Source organism: Condylostylus longicornis, unplaced genomic scaffold, assembly GCF_029603195.1.
Source record: "Condylostylus longicornis isolate FDR11 unplaced genomic scaffold, ASM2960319v2 ptg000152l, whole genome shotgun sequence".
Classification (NCBI taxonomy): Eukaryota; Metazoa; Arthropoda; class Insecta; order Diptera; family Dolichopodidae; genus Condylostylus; species Condylostylus longicornis.
Window position 1 is genome coordinate 664972 of NW_026578120.1, and position 20298 is coordinate 685269.

Below are 20298 nucleotides of genomic sequence, written 5' to 3' on the forward strand. Positions count from 1 at the left end.
TTTGTTGGACGCAAAAAAAGACAAAATAAAACCTTACTATAACATCAAATCTTTGAAATGATGATTTTGTATATGGAAATCCAATAGGAGTAATTGTGCATATTATAAAAATCACACTCGTAATAGCAAAAATAGAAACCAAAATTTCAGATTTACGAAAAACGAAAAGCAAAGGAATCTGAAAATAACATTTTAATTAATTAAGAAAAAATAGGTAATTAACGCCATTTAGGCAGTAAAATATCTAAAATACCAAAAATCCTCCTATAAGAAATGCAAAGACAAATGATATTGCTGATATAAGCAGCTCCGGATTCGAATTACTAAAGCTCCTTCCGGTCATTGGAATAAAAGTTGTCAAAATGATGATTACCAAGTATGTGTAAAACATGAATGGTAAAATTTGTGATAAAACAGGAAAAACAATCCACGAAAGAGCTGTTGACGATTTTTAAAATTTAAACTATGTTTTTAATTTGAATAATTTTTCTTACATTTTCCTTGTAAAGTTGTTATTACGTTTAAAATTACAGCTATTGTGTAAAAAAGTATAGATAGCATAACAAGAAATCCTGAATGAATTTTCACAGCTGTTAAAATAAGTAGAAATATAACTTGGAGCAAACAATGTGAGTGCATGAACATTTGAATCTTATAATTAAGAGGAAAAAATTCATTCTGAAAAATAACGAAAGAATATTTCACAAATTAAGTTCAATTAGGAATATTGTTTGTTCAATAAAATTTAGTATTAATATGTATATAAAGAACATACCTCTTCAGTTAATTTTATGTAAATTAATGGCACTAAACTAAGTCCAAAAAATATTGTACAAAAATAAAGTCCTAATATTAACCAACTTTGTGAATACCAAGCCATAGAACAACCAATTATATCTAAAAAAAACGCAACTCCGATACCCAAACCAAAAGCGATCAAAACTGAAGCAACTTGTATAAGTAAAATTATAATAAACCTTGTTAGAATCCTTCGGCAGAATAACCCAGAACTTTTCTTCATTAAGCAAAATGATAAAATAATAGTAACAATAGCAATTGCCGATACACAAAAATTTATGATAAATGCTTCTGTTTCAGTGTAATTAATCAAAAACAGACCTAAAACATCATAGAAGATTGCTTGACTTGGATGTTCAATCTATAAATATTTTGTTAAATTCATTAACATGATAGATGAAATAACTTCTAAATTTTTTACATGGTAGTATTACTTACGGTAGGGTCTTTTAATTCATTCGAATTAGTAATAGCCATTACAATCGCCAATATGTTGTCACCTGTATTTTGTAGTGTACCTCTTGGAATTGAACTAATTTTATCATATGCTGTGTGATATACATAACCATTTTGTGAATGAGCGAAATCAAGTCCAGGGATGTTTCCAAAATCTCTGAAGATTCGAAAATCTGTATCTGACGGTATGAGACCGTTCTGAAACATTTCTTCAGCAATAGTTGATGCAAATGGGTGTTTAGCGACATTTCCATAATGCTAATTTAACAAAAATATATGTTAACTGTTTATGTATATTAAATACAAGACGATTCTTTAAAAAAAAAGTGCTCATTTTATTGATTTGCCTTTTCAAAAATTTTCTTTTGAAGGTCGAAGGGTTTCCTTTTAAAAAATTTTCTTTTTCTTGGAACGGAAAATACAAACAAAATACTTGGAATGGTAGAACTTTATGAAATTTTCTCGCATTCCAAAAACCGTTTGAGAGCTAATTTTAAGCAAAATCTTTACTTATTTTCCATATTCTAAAATCGTGTTGCTCAACCTGGGGACTGCGGCGCTTTCAGTCTTATAAAGGATTTTCCGTGTAATTATATATTTAAATAAAAATAAAAATATATACAAACTGAAACGTATGTATTATTATTTAATTAATACTCAGGCCTTAAAGCTGGAGGAAGGTGGGAGTAGTATTCATACCGAAGGCCAATCACATCGTTTCTTTTGAAGTTGATGGAGAAGATGCTGGATGTGCACATGAGGGCCACACTCGAAGGGGCCTCACCATTGCACGCAAAGCAAGTCACTTACCGGGCGGGAATGTCTACCGAAATTACTCTGCATCGCGTCACTCAGGAGATAGAAAGGACGTTGGAGACCAAACAGGTGGCCTTTGGGGCCCTCCTGGATATGGAGGGGCCATCGACAGTACGTCTTTTGGATCAATAATGAGGGCGGCTGCAAGAAAGGGAATTGAGGCACCCACCTTTTGATGAATTGGGACCATGCTGCGCTTCCGAAAAATTACGGCCAGTACGGGGGGCGCCAGCATTACTATCCGGGCCATGCGTGATTTCCCGCAGGTGTGGTCTTGTCTTCTTTCCTCTGGTGCATGGTGATGGATGGTCTGCTGTACAACCTGTCTCATAGCGGGTATAATATGCAAGGCTACGTTGATGATTTGGTCGCTATTATGAGCAGATGGAAGATTATTAAGAACTGGAGGCAAGCTGAGGGCCTTGGCATTAACGCGGGAATGGCAGTTATTGTACCATTTACTAGACGGTGGAAATTTAATTTGCGTCCGACATCGCCTGGGGGGCACAATCATTGAGCCCTCCAGGGAGGTCAAATATCTGGGAGTAAAATTCGATCAGCGACTGAGCTGAGGGCCCCATTTTGATGAAGTCATCGGTAGAGCCATCCGGATTCTATAGGCTTCGACGAAGTTGTATGGAAAAAAGAGGGGTCTTAGAGCTAAAATGGTCTACTGAGAGACTAAGAAGATCTAAAAATTTTAGTCCGAGGGAGAGAAAAATAGTAAAGCCTTACGTTGTGCATCTACTTGAAAGGCAGACCCCGTGTAGGATTTCGCAGTTTGATGATGCCTATCTGCGGTTTATTTTGGGGGTATGTATAGGGCTAATGCAGATGGGGATGAAAATCAGAAAATATCCTATGGGTCGACGTGAGAAGGACCTTAGGGTTTTGGTCCCGGGGAAAAAGAGAAAAATGTATTATTATGACAACATATCAATGTGATAATATACATACATAAACAGATATTGGACGATTTACTATAATATGTGATATTTGGAAGTAGTAAATGTTATGCGTTATAACAAAAATAAACATAATATGCAAAAGCTATGGTAAAAAGTGTGGTATAAGATATCAATCGCCTTCAAAATGGTAGCTAAAAAAATACCTAAAAACTCTTTTGTATAAAATTTTCTGTGTAATATATTTATATCTAACAAATCCCAATGATAAGACAGAAACTTGAAAACGCGACCTTATTTTATATGGGTTTTTTTTTTAAATTGAAAAGGTTATTTTTTGAAAAGAAATAAAATAAAGCAATAATTATTATAAAGTAGGTGAAATTCCGAAGTTGTATTTCAAATATGTATCTATTAAATATAATATTTTAATTCATAATTATTTAAAATTCCTAAAATACATCTACAAAAAAAAGCGGAAAAACTACCTCTGGCTTCAACATTTACGTGGTACTGAAAGCATTTCATTATTTTTAAGTGAATAGCCTTTTTTCTTAAAGGGTAAGTTAATTCAAGATATGACATGTAATTGTAATGTCAAGTTCAAAATATAATTAAAAAAAGAATTATTAAATATTTATTATTAATTATCAATAATAAAGAAACTTTACATTTTTGCATTAGAAAAAATAGAAGTTTTTTATTTTTAGGGAATTAGAAAATAATATCTAAAATAAAATTAAATATTATTTTACCAATACAAATTTGAGAAATTTCAAAACTTAAACCAATTACTTAGGTAAAAAACAAATTTTAAATGTTTTGAAAAATATAATCATATATTTTTACGACTTGTTTTGTTGATATTTTTTTTATTTTTGAAATAGCAAAAAATAGCCTAATAGTCTCATAGCTGATGACTCAAAAAGTTCGATTGCAAAATGACGGGTACTTATAAAAAATTTTGTCCGATTGCGTTTAGAATTAAAGTAGATCACACAATTACTTGTGAAAATATACACACATATACATTTTGTAAATAGATAACTCCCCTTTACTTGTTAAGAAAATTTATTAACAGGTTTCCTTCATATTTAATATGAAAGAAGAACACAAATAAATTTTGCAAGTGCAAAATATAATATGTACAAAAAAAATTGTTTATAAGTAGGTACATACATATGTATATATTTATTTTTAATAATTTAAAAACTAATTGAAATTATTTGAAAAAATTCTATAAGTATCGCTCAAATAACTGAAAGGTGTAATAACTGAAATTGCTGAAATGTACTGCGTTATATTACTTTCACTACCATTCTTGTTAACAGACAGTACTTAAATTACTTTATTGAAAAATACAAGATGCCCATAGAAAAATCATACATCCCTCCTTATTAATATTTGAAACCATACTGAAATATGAAGATGAAAAATTTTTTCTTTCTTCCTATCTTTGTTTTTCTCGTTCAACAGAATTTGAATAGGAAGCTTTTTAAAAAATGTGTATAAAATTTTTTTTTATTTAATAAAAGAAAAAACTAAAAAGAAATATGACACGATCAATGGAATTTAAAAACAAACGCAAGAACGAAGGGAATACTTCAACAGGGCAATCGGAATACTTAGTAAAAAAGATTAAGCGTTAGGACTTGTTAGATATAAAGACATTATTCTATATTTAAAAAAAAAGACGTTAAAGCTTTTTTAAGTAGATATCTTAAAGCAAATTTTATTGGCGGGTTTGTTTATTATAATATTTTAGTTCGTGTATAAGTGTTAAATGGGTGGCACAAATGACTTGAAATGAAACAATTAGGTTCTAAAAGTTGGTATGTAACAAAGTTTTTGGTTTGTTTGGTCAAAATTTGAATGCTTATTAATGAGTCTTCTTGTATAAATAAAAATTTGAATAAACTCATAACTTTAAAATTTAAAAATAAAATTATACTTTAATCAACCACGGAGCTGCCGGTCCTGATTGAAATAGAATTTCTCTACCTCCGTTTCCAGCCGAATCTAGGTTTATAAAAGCTCTAAAAAATTTTTTTGAGAATCAAAAAAAAATATTACAAAATATATGGTATGACGTCTTACTTAACATCTTTTGCCCAAACATGTTGTGTTATGAATGCATGAGACGCTTGCAAGCCAGTTTCTTCGGCACCATTAAATAAAAAAATAATTGGATGTTTTAATAATTCTTGACTATGTATTAAAACTCTTAATATTTCTAGCATGACAACGACCATTGTACCATCATCACCGGCGCCCGGACTTCCAGGTCGACTGTCAAAATGGCTATTTATTAATAAAGCTGAAGTACTTGTTGAATTAACTGGTGTTAATTTTACTATTATATTTTGAATGTTGCGATAAATATTGACAAAACCAAAAATGTAAAAGCTTCCATTGCCGAGTTGCTTGTTTACCTCGATTTTGAACTTGTTTGAAGCGGATATTTTAATTTTTTCAATTGCATCTAATAAAAGTTTTACAGTAGCTTGTTCATTATTTGCACTACCCACAACTCTCGGACCAATTCTAACCAAATCTTGAAGTCGCCTTTCAGCTCTTTCAGCTATAAATTCATTTTGCAAGCTTGTTTCATTGTTGATTGAGTAGGGTTTCGGTAAAATATTTTTTAAATGCCACCACACAAGGAAAATCAAAAAACCCCACAAGGTGAAATACAAACCTGACCAAAAGAAATTTAATTTGTTTTTTGAATACGTAATTTTAAGGGTTTTATATTTTGGCGCGAAAGTTGATGATGATCCCTAAAATAAAAATAATATAATTTTTTATGAATTTTTATGCGTGCTATGAATTAAATTACAAATATTGTTAAATCACAAAAAATATTATTACAATTAATATGAAAGTTACACTTAGTAATTCAGTTAAAATTAGCGACAGAATAGAACAGCTTTACACATAATTTTCATAGAAAAAGGACTTCAATAAGGCGCTTACGACATAAACTTTACAAAGTATCACATTCCAAAAATTTTACTAAAAGCTCTTAACATTGTACACTTTTCCTAAATGCGTTCTATACGTAGTTGGGTATCATGTCATATTCTTTTCTTTTTTTTACGTAAAAAAGAGTTTAATATTTTAAAAAATCTCAGGATATTATACACATTTTTTGAAAAGCTTCCCATTTAAATTCTGTTGCACGAAAAAGAAAGAAAGGTGGGAGGAAAGAAAAAATAAAAAAAAATTTCAAATTCATATTTCGGTATGGTTTCAAATGTAAATGAGGAAGGATGTATGATTTTTCATACACATGTTACCCAATAAGGTAAGTTGAGTAGTGTCGGCTAACAAAAATGTTAATAAAAGTAATATAGGTTGACACATTTCAACAATTTGAATTATCTCATTTCGGTTATTTATACGTTACTTATAAAATTGTTTCAAATAATTTCAGTTAGTTTTTAAGTTATTAAAAATAAATATGTATGTACATACTTCCAATAATTTTTTTTTAAATAATTATTTTAAAACTATTTCAAACATGTTATATTGAGTGCTTCCAAAATTTTGTTGCGCCCTTCTTTCATATTTTATTAGCAGGTAAACAAGAGCAATGTATTTATAAAATGGCCCTGCCTGAGTCTTAATAGTAAACGCAAACGGACAAAAATTGACATCAGTACCTACTACCTGTCATTTTACAATCGGAGTTTTTGAGTCAAGTTTTAAAATTTTTTTTCACAAATAGAGGTAAAATTTAAAAGTGTATATAAAATTTGTATTTAAAAAATAATATTTGATTGTATTTTAGATATGATTTTCCAATCCCCTCTTCAAATTTTTTCTTTACAATGTATTCATATCAATATTTAATAATTATCTTTCATTAATTATATTTTCAACTTGACACCACAGTTACTTCCCATATCTTGAGTTAACTTACCCTATGAGAAAAAAAAGCTTTTCACTTAAAAATAATGAAATGCTTTCAGTAACATATAAAACGTTTAAGTGGAAAGTTGTGCTTGTTGTTTTTGCGCTGTTTCAAGAATTTTAAAATAATTATGAATGAAAATATTAATATATTTTATTGATTTTTCAAATATATTTTCGAAATTTTATAATATAAATTCGAATAAGTGTGAATTTATTTTAATATTTCTTCTCAAAAAATAGCCACTTCGATTTAAAAAAAATCCATATAAAGTAAGGTCGTGCTTTCAAGTTTCTCTCTGAGCATTGGGATTATAAAGACATTACATGTCATATAAATGTTGCCAAAAATAACCAAACGAATGAACTAGCACATATTTTCAGCAATAAAGAGTTTCATTTGAAAACGTTGACCTTGTCAACTCTGTGATACCCGTACGAATTTGTTATCCTATGTGCGAATAACTAATGTGCCATAACTAACTATGGGGCAGACTATGACTTTAAGTTGCCGTATTACCATATTAATTTATGCAAAATTTCAGTACTATGTGTTTTTCAAAATACTGATTGTGCCAAACTACTATTGAAGTTGTATGGCAGCTACCAGAAAGAGCCAACAAATTTTGGCGAATTTTATCAAGCACATCAGCCCTACTAATATATTTACTTGTGTGAAATCTCAATATCACAGCTTTTATAGTTTCTGAGATATAGCCAAATAACTTTTGAAGTTGTATGGCATATACCAGAAGGAGCCAAGTAATTTCAACGACTTTTATGAGACACATTGGCCCTCCTAATATATTCGTTTGTGTGAAATTTCAATACAATAGCTTTAATAGTTTCTGAAATATAATCAAATAACTTTTGAAGTTTTATGGCAGGTACCTGAAGGAGTCAAGTAATTTCAACGACTTTTATGAGACACATTGGCCCTACTAATATATTCGTTTATGAAATTTCAATACCACAACTTTTATAGTTTCTGAGATATAGCCAAATAAATTTTGAAGTTGTATGGCAGCTACCCGAACCGGTACCCCGATCATGTCCAATTTAAATAGGGTTCTGGCACTTACTACAATAAATCATTTGTGAAAATTTGGTGAACTTAGCTGAATTAGTTTTTGAGTTATCGTTCGGACGGACGGACGGACGGACAGACGGACAGACAAAGCTAAATTAACTCAGAATTTGACGCTGATCAGAAACATACACTTGAGTCTATATCTAACACCGTTATTTCTTAGCGTTACAAACGGTAAGGCAAATTTAGTACACCCTTCGAACATACGTTCGTACGGGTATAATGACAGTCATATGCAAAAACAACTAATTATGTATTGTCAGCTTATGTACGAGTACTATAATTTATAAATAAAAAATACTTTTTCCAAAAAGCGATAGTCATTGGACTTAAATGACAATGAAAAACAAGAATTCATGACCTAGCGTTAAAAAGTATTAGAATTCATGATCTTTACAAATGCCATATATATCTCAGAGAGAACCTTAAAAATAAATTTCAAATTTATGTATATGTTTAAATAGAAGGGGTGTCGAAAATTATTTGTATGAAGGAAATTGATTAATACTTTTAGCTCCACTAGTTCCACATATTTTTTTTTAATTTAAAAATTAAATTTCAAAAAAATCGGTTTGTAAATTCTATCTTACAAATGCATTAAAAAAAATTGCAATTTTAAGCATGTATCACGGCTGACAGAAATACAGGCCTGGACCCTAAAAGAGAATGACACTTTACAGCCAACTAATTTACACGTATTCTTATGAGATTTATAGGGGGCCCTTTTTAACATCATAAATCTCCGACAAAATCAACTTTTCCAAATTTTTAATTAGAAAAACTTAATATTCAATCGTTTTCTACTTTACTAGTGCTTATATTTTTAAAGCTCTGTGTTATTAGAACATTAAAAAAATTTATTTAAAAAAACCTTTCAGGCTCTGTTCATTTTTTAAGATCTCAATAAATGCTACACTACAAGAAAAAACAGTGCGTCTTTTCGAAGAATTAAGTTGATTTTTGTGAATTTTTTAAAATTTGAGAAAATGTACATTTAATATTCACAAATTTGCTAATTAGGTATGAAATGTTTCCCACAATGCGTACTTCTTATATAATCACATATATATTTATATATTTTCCATGTGTATTATATTAATTAAATCGATATGCTTCATAATTCATAAAATTGCCAACTATTGCAACAAGTACCTGTCGATTCGATAGGCAGTAGGAGTAATCTTACCAAACGTACTCCACCAGAAAAAACAACCAATGCTAAAAGTGAAAAATATATTGCACTAGAAAAAAAAGTAAAAGAAAATGAAGAAGTAATAAAAAATTTACTCAACGAAATAAAAGAACTAAAAGCTGCTAACATGAAACTACAAGAGTCGATGACCAATGCAAATAATGAAAAAAAACCCAAAAACATTATTAGAACAATATCAACAAGTGAAGAGGACTTCTCAGGATTTGATACAGATCCTGATTTAGTGTGAAAAACTAAAACACAAAAATATAACTCAAAAAAAAAGGAAAGCTAATTCATCTCCGGACGTCAATATTATTACAGAGCCTGTCAAGCCAACTTACAACATGCAAATTAGTAATGAAAAAGAGCCTGCTCATATGAGAACAAGAAAACCGCCTCCTATAAACATTACTGGGATAGATGAATATAAACAGATCCAAGACTTAGTATCATCGGCTATCAAAGAATTCAAGATAGTGTCTCTAAGTAATAACAACTGGAAAATTAACCTACAACAACCAGATGACTACCGTGCTCTAGTTAAAAAATTAGAAACAGCTAAAATATCATGGTATACCTATGAAGATAAAAATGATAGATACATAAAAGTAACGGCCAGAGGCTTACACGGCTCTTGTGGCAAAAATGAAATAATTAAAGATCTAGAAGCCCAAGGTCTAGACATAAAAGATGCTGTCAATATCCTAAAAAAAGAAAAAGCACAAGATAAAAATGGCAATCAAATAACATATAATCGAAAACTACCTCTATTCATGCTTATCTTTGGCAAAAATGAAAATATTCAAAAAATATACAACATAAAATCAATTCTAAACTTAATAATCAGAATTGAACCCATACGAAAAAAACCAAACGAAATACCACAATGCAAAAAATGTCAAGGTTTCAACCACACAAGATCCTATTGCAATAGGGAACCTAAATGTGTTAAATGTGGAGGAAAACACCATAGCACGGAATGTAAAATAAGCAAAGACACTCCCCCAAAGTGTGCAAATTGTGACGGCGTTCATCCCGCAAACTATAGGGGCTGTGAAGTTGCAAAAGAATTTCAAAAAAAGAGGAACCAATCAATGAAAGATAGAAATAAGAATGTGCGCTTTCCAAATAAAGATGCTGTGATAAGAAACGAAAATAAACAACCTGTGATACAACCTGTGATAACCAAAAATAATAACCCAACTGTGATAACCCAAAGTGCAATAAATGATAAAAAATCAAATTTGAATAAAAAACCCCTATATGCTGATGTTGCTAAAACTGATGCGCGGTCAAGAACTTTAGAAAACACACTTGAATTGATCCTAACAAAACTAGAAGAGCAAAAAACTAACCATTTACAACTATGTTTAAGAATAGACAGATTAGAAAATATAATTAGCACAAACACATTTAAAAAATGAATCAAACACTAAGAATTATGACATGGAATGCTAATGGCTTGTTAAAACAAAAACAAGAGCTAGAAGTTATTCTAAACGAAGAAAAAATAGATATATGCCTGATTTCAGAGTCACATTTTACTTCTGAAAGTTACCTGGAAATAAAAAATTTTAAATGCTTCAAGGCCGTGCACCCAGAAAACCGAGCCCATGGAGGCTATTGCAGCTATATATATCCCTCCAAAACATAACCTAAAGACAGATGATTACCAATCAATGCTTGAAAACCTGGGTCACAACTTCATAATAGGAGGAGACTTCAATTCAAAAAACACATTCTGGGGATCCAGATTAACAACTCCAAAAGGGAGAGCATTATACGAAGCTGGTTTAAAAATGAAGTGTGATTTCCATTCATCAGGTAGACCTACATTCTGGCCAAGCGACCCTAATAGATTACCGGATCTTGTAGATTTTTTTATCACCAAGGGTATTTCTAGAAACTACATCGGCATATCTGAAAATTGTGATATCTACTCAGATCACACGCCTGTAGTAATGACTTTTAGTGAATCTTTATTACTGAGGCAAGAACCACCTAAGTTGGGTAATAACAATACAAATTGGGATCAAGTAAGGATAGTGTTAGATGAAAAAATTAATCTGCAAACTCCACTGCAAGATATATTCCAAGTAGAAAATAAAGTTGATATATTCGTTAACGACATCCATAGTACAATATGTACCAACACGCCGGATTCCCAGAATAGTACATTTAAAAATAATGTAACATGCACTTTGGAAATTAGAAAACTATTAAAAGAAAAAAGGAAAATAAGAAAAGTGTGGCAGCACTCCAGACATCCTGATGACAAAACCAAACTTAATCAGTTAAGTAACAGATTAAAGAACCTCATCAAGTCTACTAAAAATGCAAACATATCAAACAAATTACAAAATCCAACAGCGTCCAAAGATAGTGATTACTCCTTATGGAAGCTAACCAAAAGCATATGTCGTCCTAAGTTAGAAATACCTCCCTTACAATCACAGGATTTAAGTTGGATTATCTCTGACCAAGATAAGGCAGATTCTTTTGCTAATTATCTAGAAAAAGTCTTCGTACCATTACCTAGGCAAACATGGCAAGAAAATATTATCTATAGAGGTGAAGAATCTACTGGAATTGAAAGAATTAACAAAATAAAAATGGGTGAATTAAAATTAGAAATAAAAAATACAAAGAATGATAAGGCCCCTGGTTAAGACCTAATTACAGAAAGGATATTAAAAGAATTACCATCTAAAGCCATTAAAAAATTACTATGTATATACAACGCCATGTTACGGTTACGTTTTGTACCTAGGCAGTGGAAAGTGGCGAAAGTACTAATGATTCTTCAACCGTCAAAACCTGCTACCAAAATAGTTCATACAGACCAATATCATTGCTTCCCATATTGTCTAAAATATTTGAAAGATTGTTGCTCAACCGAATCGCACCTATAATAAATGATAAGAGGCTGATACCCGATCACCAATTTGGTTTTCGTCGTCATCATTCAACAATTGATCAAGTTTAGAAGAAAAAGAAATCTGTTTAGTTGTATTCCTAGATGTTTCCCAGGCTTTTGATAAGGTTTGGCACAAGGGTCTGTTATTCAAAATTAAGAGAGACTTACCGAAGCCGTATTATGAAATACTAGCCTCCTATTTAACAGAAAGACATTTTAGAGTGAAGCAAAATAATGAATTTTCGGCTTTCAAAGAAATAAAGGCAGGAGTGCCCCAGGGTAGCGTCCTAGGTCCTATATTATATTTATTATACACCAATGACATTCCAAGAGATGATACCACTCTCATGGGAACATTTGCAGACGACACAGCTATCATGGCTACTGGCATCACCTCTGCTGAGTGTGTAGAAAAGCTGCAATCGAGCCTAGACAAAATTGAGCTATGGACCAAGAAGTGGAGAATTAAATTAAATGGAAATAAGTCAATGCATGTATTTTTTACTAATCGAGAGTTTCAACCGATAAACGTACACTTAAGCAATGTAATAATTCCTATTTCCAACAACGCTAAATACCTAGGCATGAATTTAGATGCAAAGTTAAAATGGAAAAAACATATAAAAAAAAAAAAAAGAACAAATAAACTTAAAAGCACGACAACTAAACTGGCTTATTGGAAGAAATTCAGAAATCAATCTACATAATAAACTTTTGATATATAAACAAGTAATCAAACCCATTTGGACCTATGGTATTCAACTGTGGGGATGCCCGAAAAAAACAAACACACATATCATCCAACGATGCCAAAACAAAATTTTAAGAACCATCACCAATGTACCATGGTTTATCCGTAACGATACTTTACATAGAGACCTGGGAATAACCACAGTAGAAGAAGAAATTAAAATCAATGCTACAAAGCACCGAAATAGACTTCAAAATCATCAAAACATTAATATGATCCAGATTATCAATGAGAACAATGAAATTATGAGAAGACTAAAAAGAACAAAGCCACTGGACTTAGCGCTTTAACTAAATGAAAGTTTAACAACTTACCTACATTGGGACAGCTCATCAATGGATGGAATCCCACAAACCGTGATATAATTTTAAGAAAACTAAATTGCTAGATAAACCCTTTGGGCTTAGTTGCAGTATACATATATAATTAAAAAAAAAAAAAAAAAACTAACTTTTCAATCGTGTATTCTAGACCAAAATATTAAACAGCAAAATTATTTTTCAGAAATGTCATTTCGCCAAAAATACATATGCAATTTTAACAAATACATTCACAGAAAACCAGATAAAGAGGCACATAACCAACCGGAATGTATATTGTCTAGCTTAGTAAAAGTATTCCAAAAGATTATGAAAATGCATCTTAAACTCTTCTTTACAATTTTAATAAGCTTACAATTTACTAACAAGCTTTTAATTAACATATCTAGAAAAATGTGAATTTGACTAGAGTTTCAGTTTGTTTAACAAGCACTGATCTTTCGTAAAAGCTTTTAGATTCATTGTTTTAACATCTCGAATTTAAATAATAATTTTAATGAAATAGTTTGATTATTTTTCTTTATATACGCAATAATGTATATTTGGCCCATAGTAAACGTCCAGTTGCTGACACCTGATTTCTTAAAAAAGTTGGGCGGTTTTGCGTACTGTCAAATGAAGCTTGTATTAAAATTTCAAGTCAATTTGTTACATATTTTCTTCAGAATAATCAAAAATGTAAAACACGCCTGTTAAAGGGTCCACTATATTTTCTATTCTATACTTTTCATATTCTACCTTTTATACATATGAATACATATATTCATATCATTTCATTACAAAATTATGTTCAGAACTTGTTCTTAAAATTAAAAATATTGCGCAAAAATATAACATTGTCTTCGTAAACAAAATTTCATATGAAATCCATTTTAAACAAAACTGAATTCAAAAAGCGTGTCAATTTTTGAACGACAGGTTAGATAAGACCTTTTATCTTTTATACAAATGTAGTAAAGGAGTGTGAATGCATTTTTAGCGGAATGTCTATTCCAGAGCACTTTTTTCGAAAGTTAAGTTTTTTTTTTCATAAAAAAGTTGACGGAGATCCAAAAATATGTTTTTATGTAAATTTTTCTGTTTTTCTGAAATTCAAAATTATTTTCCCAAAAAGTTTATGTTGTTAATTTTTGAGTTCGCGCTTTACATAATATGTGAATTGACAAAAATCAGATAAATTTAACATTAGAAAAAAAAAACAAGCAACAAATAGAAAAAAATATATCTACCGTTGCCAAAGGCCAAAATATCAATACGTTGCGCAGACGCGTAAGTCATTTGCGTGACCTGATTTTACATGTACGGGCCTAAAAACATTTTTGTACAAGCACTTCCTGCTACGCCTCTATTTAGTCAAATGCCTTTTGTTTGTTTGTTTTTCATGTTAACCCGCTAAAGCTCTCAAATTAAAGCAAATTAGCACGCTAAAGCTCTCCACACCACTTTTTTGAGACAAAATGCTACTGAAAAGCAAGTTGAAATTAACACTGCAATCGAGTCAACTTCGACATAATTCGTATGTTTTTCCTCAATTAATTTTGTATTGAAATTATTTTCTAGTTTGAAAAATTCTTCTTGTTCTTTTATAACTCTACAGTCCGGGATGGACCTTGGCTTCCTTCACTTTCTCTTCCAATATTTCAAACTTGAAATATTTTTGTTTCATATATAAACAAAATTTTTAACAATGCTTTAGAAATTTAGAATACATACAACGATTTTTGAACGTACTTTTTCTTATCAAACATCCTATTTTTGCAGATTTAAAGTTTTAATTTGTCGTATATTAATTTTAAGTTAACAGTTAACACTGATTATTTAAAATACCCAATGTTTTCATCAATATAAGTATACAAAAAAATTTCAGTAAAATTTCCTAATAAAAGCAAAATTTGTTTAGAATTTGGTGAATTTACCCTATAAAAATTTAAAATTTATTTTTATTTTTTTTTTCGTAATTTTACTCTAGGCACTATACTTATTAATTAAAGCAACTACACGTTGTATCAGCAATTCAGTTTATTTGTATTGCATAATTTTAATGCAGAAAGAAATAAGAAAAAATATAAAATGTATATCAATTACCAATTGTAAATAAAAAATGTACATATATGCAGTAATTTTTTTTAATAACCCTAAAAAAGAATTAGAATTTATAGTGAACGATGAAAGATTCATTTTTAAGGAAGCGAACTAATCATCTAAGTTGTGTGAAGTGATTCGTTCTTTAAGATTAGTTCGTTCGCGAATGACAAATATTTAACTCCAAATGTTTTTTAAAGTACCTTTTTAAATTTCAATGGGGAAGGCCTGTATCGATAGGTTTTCTATAAATTTTAGGACATATATTTTTAATAAAATTTATGTTTAATGCAAAATCCCTTCTTTCGACAATTTTACAAACAGCAAAATAAAGCTTCCAAATTTATTTAAATAAAAATATTTTTAGATGTAAGTTTCCAGTTTATCATCATGTAACATTTTTTTACTATTTTTTGTTTAGATCCAAATTACCAATCTATCTCGTGTATACCTAACATTTTAAATTGTCTAATTTATACCTTACCTTACGTTATTCAAACATGTACATATGTACATAACCACATATGTATGTATATAACTTTTCTGATTTTTCATAATTTGCCTTTTGTATAACACCACTATTTTTTATAATGCAAAAATGAGAGTCAGATGCTGAACATTTTGAAATAGCGTAGACTCCTATAATGTCTGTGGAAATAGGCTTTAAGGGAAAAATATTTTTATTTACCTTTGTAAATTCCATTTAAACCCAACTCAATTTCGCATCAATAAACATCGGAAGTTCAATTGCTGTATGCGCGTTGTGTTCTTCTCGAAAAAGGTAACTAAGAATTTTCTATTATGAGTCAGTGATATCTATTTTCTTCAAATCAATGCGGTTAAGTGTCGATAACCTCACAATAATCCACTATATATGTGTGTATGTACATATATAATATCTTCCTCTTACTTTTATTTTCATACAAAAATTAAGCATTTTTCGCAATTGTCAATATACATACATATGTATTTAACTTTAAACAAAATTACAAAATTATGTTATGTATGTACATACAATGTATATATGTAATTTGTGATGCATATATACATAAATATATGTAAATTTATTATTTACTTTTATAGTAATATATATACACACACACATATATATATATATATATATATATATATATATATATATATATATATGTATGTATGTAGCCGCATTAAATTATGAAAATTTGTATTTTGAGCACATGTATGTACATATATTATTAACTTCTCATAAAATTTTTTTTATATAATATTCATGAAACACATTGTTTACTCTTTTTTTTGTAAATTGCACCTAATTAAAATTAAAAAATTTAAAAAGCAGAACTTTTTTGTAAATTGCACTTAATTTAATTAAAAATATTTAAAAAGCTGTCACAACGCTGGATAAATCCGTTACAAGCACAACATATAGTTTACAAAAATAACTAATATTTTAGTTTTTAATGATAAAAATTATATACACCTTTGCAACATACATTATTCTTCAACAGCTATGCTAATGAAATGTGTAAAAGACCTACATACTCAAATTGAAATGATCTTGTCTTATTTGTTGAGTGTTGTCAGATGTGCAACATTGTAAAAATGATGGAATTTTTCTTATTTATTCCCACAATACAAAATCTTCCCATATAAAAAAAATAGATCTAAATACATATTTATGTTTATGCTTTTGTTTAACGCCATTTTAAACTAAAAAAGAAAGCAAACTCTTAAAATCAATACAAAAAATATCAAAAAGTACATGATATGGGTTTTTGCTTTAGATGCATTGTTATTTTAATAGCTTACCCATTAAAACTCAGTGGCATGCAAAACAGGGACTAATTAGGATAAGTAATTCATTATGCATTATTATAGATCTGTCTGGTATGTATAAGAAATTTTTAAAAACGTGGAAGAACTTCAAGTTTTATTAAACAAAGCGTCATCATTTTCACAATACAAAATAAGACGCTTTGCATAATAAACTATAACTGCCTTGTCCCTTTGTGCTTTAATAACTTCTAAAATCATAAAGCTGTCAAAAAACATGTTTGTCTGGGTTACATCAAAAGGTTTTAGTTTTCAAAAAACTGTTTTTCGTCAACCATAAATTTTTACAACAACTGCATTTAAAATTCGTTCTTTGCTCGATATGTTTGTTTCATATAAATTTCACACTTTTTTAACCCAAAATTAAAACTTTTGTTTTTTGGCATAACTAAAAAATATTTGTTTACGTTTGATAAATATTTTCAGTTTTGACGTTTATTGGCTAATTTACGTACATTTTTGAAAGTGTTTTCAAGTTTTCGGTCTGTTTTATATTTTTTGAAATGAGAATTCTTTTTCTCCTGCCGACATGTGATTTGTTGTCTCTCTTTTTAACATTTTTTCAAATATTTGACTAGAGAGATCTAATGAAAAACGTTTAGTGTAGAAATGTAAATAACAACAAAATTTTCTCAATAAATTTTTATAAAAGAAAAATAAAGTCATATAAAAAATTAATGTCTTTATATTTAACAAGTCCCAATGCTCGATTTAAAAAAACCCATATTTTATATGGGTTTTTTTAAATCGAAGTGGCTATTTTTTGAGAAGAAATATTAAAATAAATTCACACTTATTCGAATTTATATTATAAAATTTCGAAAATATATTTGAAAAATCAAGAAAATATATTAATATTTTCATTTATAATTATTTTAAAATTCTTGAAACAGCGGAAAAACAACAAGCACAACTTTCCACTTAAACGTTTTATATGTTACTGAAAGCATTTCATTATTTTTCAGTGAAGAGCTTTTTTGTCTCATAGGGTCAGTTAACTCAAGATATGGGAAGTAACTCTAGAGTCAAGTTGAAAATATAATTAATGAAAGATAATTATTAAATATTGATATGAATATATATCTGACCATTGGTGCAGTGGTTATGGCACCGGTCCTTTAACCGAAGGGTCTCGGGTTCAAACCCCGGTCAGGTCACTATAAAAACTATATTCAATATTATTATAACTTAATATACAATACTAATAAATATTATACAAGTAATTTTCAAATATTCGTAATATTCGATATTAAAAACCTAAGAAAAATAAACAGTAAATATTAATAACCTCAAATAATTAATATAAATAAAACTCCGGCAGGCTAGTCACCTACCTAGTTAAACTCTATGACGCTATGAAACTAGTGCATTTTTTTTTTCCTTATTCACTAGGAGTGAATAAGGAAAAAAAAAAATATGAATATATAGTAAAGAAAAAATTTGAAGATGGAATTAGAAAATAATATCTAAAATACATTCAAATATTGTTTTTTAAATACAAATTTTATATACACTTCAAAATTTTACCACTATTTTTGAGAAAAATTTTTAAAACTTAATATACATATTATCTAAGTGAAAAAATATTTAAAAGGTTTTGTAAAAGACAATAATATATTCTTTTAACCGGATTCGAATATCTTTTTCATTTTTGAAATAAATATTATCTTAGCAAATGTCTCAAAAACTCCGATTGTAAAATGACAGCTAGTAGGTACTGATGTCAATTTTTGTCCGTTTGCGTTTACTACTAAGCTCAGGCAGGACCATTTTATAAATACATTGCTCTTGTTTACCTGCCAATAAAATATGAAAGAAGAGCACAACAAAATTTTTGAAGCACTCAATATAACATGTTTTAAATAGTTTTAAAATAATTATTTAAAAAAAATTGATCGGAAGTAGGTACATACATATTTATTTTTAATAACTTAAAAGCTAACTGAAATTATTTGAAACAATTTTATAAGTAACGTATAAATAATCGAAATGAGATAATTCAAATTGTTGAAATGTGTCAACCTATATTACTTTTATTAACATTTTTGTTAGCCGACACTACTCAACTTACCTTATTGGGAAATACAAAATGTACATGAAAAATCATACAAAATGTATATGACATTTGCTAAGATAATATTTATTTCAAAAATGAAAAAGATATTCGAATCCGGTTAAAAGAATATATTATTGTCTTTTACAAAACCTTTTAAATATTTTTTCACTTAGATAATATATTAGATTTAAAAATTTTTCTCACAAATAGAGGTAAAATTTAGAAGCGTATATAAAATTTATATTTAAAAAGTAATATTTGGTTGTATTTTAGATATTATTTTCTAATTCCCTCTTCAAATTTTTTCTTTATTATGCATTTATATCAATATTTAATAATTATCTTTCATTAATTATATTTTCAACTTGACACCACAGTTACTTCCCATATCTCGAGTTAACTTACCCTATGAGAAAAAAAGCTGTTCTAATGTCTTTATATCTAACAAGTCCCAATACTCAATTTTTTTTACGAAATGTTACGAATTTTTGGCCTCGTTGTTGGTTTTTTCTTTAAATGCCACTGATCGTGTCATATTTTTTATTATTTTTTTCTTTTTTTTTACGTAAAAAAGAGATTAATATTTTAAAAAATCTCAGGATATTATACACATTTTTTTAAAAAGCTCCCCATTTAAATTCTATTGCACGAAAAAGAAAGAAAGGTAGGAGGAAAGAAAAAATGAAAAAAAATTTCAAATTCATATTTCAGTATGGTTTCAAATGTTAATGAGGAAGGATGTATGATTTTTTATGCACATTTTGTATTTCCCAATAAGGTAAGTTGAGTAGTGTCGGCTAACAAAAATGTTATTAAAAGTAATTGGGTTGACACATTTCAACAATTTGAATTATCTCATTTCGATTATTCATACGTTACTTATAAAATTGTTTCAAATAATTTCAGTTAGTTTTTAAGTTATTAAAAATAAATATGTATGTACCTACTTCCAATAAATTTTTTTTTAAATAATTATTTTAAAACTATTTCAAACATGTTATATTGAGTGCTTCAAAAATTTTGCTATGCTCTTTTTTCATATTTTATTAGCAGGTAAACAAGAGCAATCTATTTATAAAATGTCCCTGCATGTGTATGTATGACCTATCTTAATTCTAAACGGAAAGAATTTTAAAATACCTGAACAAAAATTTTAAAATACCTGTTATTTTACAGTCGGAATTT

General features: G+C 28.9%; 1 protein-coding gene across 2 annotated transcripts in view; it reads right to left on the reverse strand.

Annotated features, from left to right (window-relative positions):
- The window catches only part of LOC129615851 (endoplasmic reticulum metallopeptidase 1-like), a 36375-nt gene extending 20179 nt beyond the window's left edge, over nt 1-16196 (reverse strand). For both annotated transcript variants that reach the window (XM_055531234.1, XM_055531235.1), the window contains exons 1-8: nt 15934-16196; nt 5073-5755; nt 4927-5011; nt 1237-1512; nt 776-1159; nt 495-678; nt 254-438; nt 38-178 (exon numbers count right to left, since the gene is read on the reverse strand). In XM_055531234.1, the coding sequence (XP_055387209.1) occupies nt 38-178; nt 254-438; nt 495-678; nt 776-1159; nt 1237-1512; nt 4927-5011; nt 5073-5755; nt 15934-15948 (1953 nt within the window). In that variant the 5' untranslated portion in view covers nt 15949-16196. The remainder of the gene's footprint in view (nt 1-37; nt 179-253; nt 439-494; nt 679-775; nt 1160-1236; nt 1513-4926; nt 5012-5072; nt 5756-15933) is intronic.
- Nucleotides 16197-20298: the final 4102 nt, after the last annotated feature.